The 3,414-nt window shown below is 32.8% G+C and overlaps 1 protein-coding gene across 1 annotated transcript; it reads right to left on the bottom strand.

Moving 5' to 3' along the window:
• Positions 1-286: 286 nt before the first annotated feature.
• Positions 287-2,068, bottom strand: LOC107648116 (putative indole-3-pyruvate monooxygenase YUCCA5). Its single transcript, XM_016352115.3, has 3 exons — positions 1,381-2,068; positions 913-1,287; positions 287-817 (listed from the first exon to the last, which is right to left on the bottom strand). Exons 1-3 carry the CDS (start codon positions 2,026-2,028, stop codon positions 590-592), a joined length of 1,251 nt encoding a protein of 416 aa, XP_016207601.1. The 5' UTR covers positions 2,029-2,068; the 3' UTR covers positions 287-589.
• Positions 2,069-3,414: the final 1,346 nt, after the last annotated feature.

Below are 3,414 nucleotides of genomic sequence, written 5' to 3'. Positions count from 1 at the left end.
CTGATCTAAAGCTTTTAAAATAAGTAATTTAAAGACAGATTTAAAACTAGCACAGAATGTTAGGATTTAAGATAAACATAAAAAATTAAGAGTTTAGATTTTTTGAAAGTGAAAAAACTAATAAAATCGTTAATAACCATTGAATTTGTAGTTGTCAATTGTCATCGTAGATGAAGTCCACCGTCTTAGTTTAAGAATAATTAACTACTATCTTAATCCAAAAAGTAAATTGTACTTCTAATTTCAAGTAAATAAATAATATAATAACAATAACAATAACAAGAGATAAGAAATGAAGCTGAAACTGTGTCATTTAACATGGTCACTGAAGTACGTGTAGTAGTTATTACAACATATAATAACTCATCAGCTACATATTACAAAAAAAAAAAATGTAAAGGAATGAAAGCCTCATCATCCTTAAAATTGACCAACTGGGATAAAACTGGGGTCTTAGGAGAGGGCTCTGACCTGTGCTATTGTGTGGGATGTGTGTAAATTTGTACAAGATACTGTGTGTTATTCTGTTTTTGCTCTATACAAAAAAGAAAAAGTGATGAAAGTAAAGAAAGAAAAAAAGCAGCAGCATTCAGAACTGAGAAATGCAACGCCTATGGCAAGCAGTGGTTCGCTGCTGCTTCTGCTTGGTCTCTTCTTTCCACACTTTTCCAATATCTTGAGCAATTTTCACAGCATCAGATGAAGCACCAGAGAGCCCTCTCTTTGTGAACCCTACAGCATACACTCCTCCATTCCCTTTCCATCCATGTGGAAACGGCATCTTTGGGTACCCGTTCTTCGAGAAGAATTCCCCTTCCTTCACAAACAAAAAAAAAATTCCAAGTTTAGTTGGCTGACAAAAATAATCTGGAATCCAAAGAGTAACGAAAAGAAAGATCAGTTGCTACTCACTTGAAGCCAAGAGGGGACATTGCTTCTGTATCCGGTTGCCAGCACAACGGCGTCCACGTGGAGCTTCTGGCCGTCGACGAGCTCGACTTGGCCGCCGCCGTTGAACCTTTTGATTCCCGGCACAACTTTGATGTCACCGGATCTGATTTTGTCCAAGGTTCCAATGTCCAAAACAGGGGTTTTCCCCTTTGTGTTCTTCATCTCCAGTGGCCCCATTGAAGGCCTCTTGAGACCGTACTTCTCCACGTTTCCAAGAACAAGCCATGCCAATAGCAACATGATTTTGTCCACCAGCCATAGCGGCAGCCACCTCAGCATCATAACCGCCAATTCGAACGTCGATTTCCCAAGAACCTCTCTTGGAAGAACATGAACCTGTGTCAAGAACAAAGCAAACACATCAGAATACCCTTCACAAGGGAATAATAATAATAATAGTAATAGAATTAAACTTAAAATTAAACTAACCGAGCTGCGAACAACCATGGACGGCGAAGCCTGGTGGTTAACAAGATCAAGAGACAGTTCCATGCCGGAATTTCCGCATCCGACAACAAGAACATTCTTTCCCCTAAAACTTTCCCCTGACTTGTAATCACAAGCGTGGATAACTTCTCCTTGGAAGCTGGAAAGGCCGTCGATCTCCGGCACGACGCACTCGGCATTTTCGCCGGTCGCAACGACGAGCCACCTGCAGATATACTCAACCTCGGCGGTCTTAACCCTCCAGAATCCGCTGGTGTCGTCGTACCTGGCTGAGTGAACGCACTGGTTGAAGTGAGGGTTGATGTCGAAGTGGTTTGCGTAGGACTCAAGGTATTGGATGAATTGCTTCTTTGAAGGGTATTCTGGGAAATCTTCAGGGAAAGGAAGTTTAGGAAGCTGGCAGAACTGTTTAGGAAGGTGAAGCTTCAACCTGTCATAGGTTCTTTTCTGCCATAACGACGCTATGCAGTCTTGTCTTTCGAGAACAACGAAGGGTACCCCTTGTTCTCTCAGGCATGCTGCAGTTGCAAGGCCAGAGGGTCCTGCCCCAACAATCACTGGTCCGTTCACCCATATACACCTCTTTGAGACAAACTCCTCGTGATCCACTAGGCGAAACAAGTTCTCCATTTCTTTTGCTTTCTTAATAATGTTTGTGTGTCTTGGTTTGGATGATGGAGAATGAAGGGCCTTCGAGCCTCTTTATATAGGGGATTTTGGACCCTATTGTGATAGATACTAATCACATAGGTCTCTGCATGTGATGGAAAGTGGCGAGTTAATGCTCTTTCAAATCATATCCCTTTCTTATTCATTATTTTTATTATTATTTCTGCTTTCTCTCATGTCAATATTTTATTTCATCATATTCTGTGTCCTTTTTTTATTTCATACTATACCATGTTATGTTGTATTTCTTATTTGCGCAAACATTGCCATATCATTTTGAAAGGGGAGCACTCAAATAAAACTGATTAAAATGTTGCTTAAAATTTTTTTAAAAAAAATATTTTTTTAGTAATTAAAATTTAATATATATAACTGATTAAATTGTGTTATTTTTATTAAAATAAGATCAGATAAATTAATTTAGCCAAAAAATTAATAAATTAAATTTTAAACTAGTCTAAAATTAATATTTTTTATAAAAAATAACTATAATATCTTTATTATAAAAAATAACTAAAATATTACATTGTATTTTTTTTATTAAAAATCAATAGCATAACAATTAATTATTTCAGCTAATATTTCAATACGCTGTCAAATTAATCAAGTTTTTTTTTAGTTTGAATTTTAGATTTTTTTAATTAAATTTTAGATGTTTTTATTTTTAAAAATTTTAGATAATTTTTTTGTGTTAAATATTAATTATAACGTTGAATATATAATTTTATTTTTTATTATATTTTTTGTTGATTTAAAATAAAAAATATAAATTATCTTTAATTTTAATATACTAATAATATAAAATGCCATGTAATTACATTTATTTTTTTATAACTATTCATATAATTAATATAAAAAAATAATTATTTTTACTAATGTAGTGATGCTTATCTAAATTAAGTAAAAATCAGTGACGGACCCAGAAAATTTATGTTAGGAGGGCAAAAATAATACACATTACTATCAAAATATATATTAATTTAAATTTAAAAATATAAAAGTGCACATTATTAAAACTTAGAAGAGACTAATGGCGTGACTTCAGATTCTACTGATAGCTTTCTTTTGAAATATTTTTCCATTACTATTTCTAAAAATAAAAATATATATTCTAAATTAGTAAATTGATCAATTCATTTTAAAAATTTATATGCAATATAATTACATATAATAGAATAAAACGAAAGATAAACAAATAAATAATAAGGATCATTAAATTGAGAATAAAATAAAATATATAAATTCATGAAGAGAATAAAAAATAGATTAATACTTAAACTATAATTATTTGAATTAAAATTTACAATTGAAAATATCAAAAAGAGAAACAATAAAATTGAAAAATAC

This window comes from Arachis ipaensis, chromosome B6 (assembly GCF_059453495.1).
Source record: "Arachis ipaensis isolate K30076 ecotype BB chromosome B6, ASM5945349v1, whole genome shotgun sequence".
Classification (NCBI taxonomy): Eukaryota; Viridiplantae; Streptophyta; class Magnoliopsida; order Fabales; family Fabaceae; genus Arachis; species Arachis ipaensis.
Note: the sequence above shows the minus strand (reverse complement) of the source record. Positions and strands in the feature narration are given on the sequence as shown.

Coding starts and splice junctions, on each gene's coding strand:
- LOC107648116 (XM_016352115.3), bottom strand. CDS start 2,028: ATGGAGAACTTGTTTCGCCTAGTGGATCACGAGGAGTTTGTCTCAAAG. Junction 1,288..1,380: donor CCATGGTTGTTCGCAGCTCG/GTTAGTTTAATT, acceptor TTCTTGACACAG/GTTCATGTTCTTCCAAGAGA. Junction 818..912: donor ATGTCCCCTCTTGGCTTCAA/GTGAGTAGCAAC, acceptor TTGTTTGTGAAG/GAAGGGGAATTCTTCTCGAA.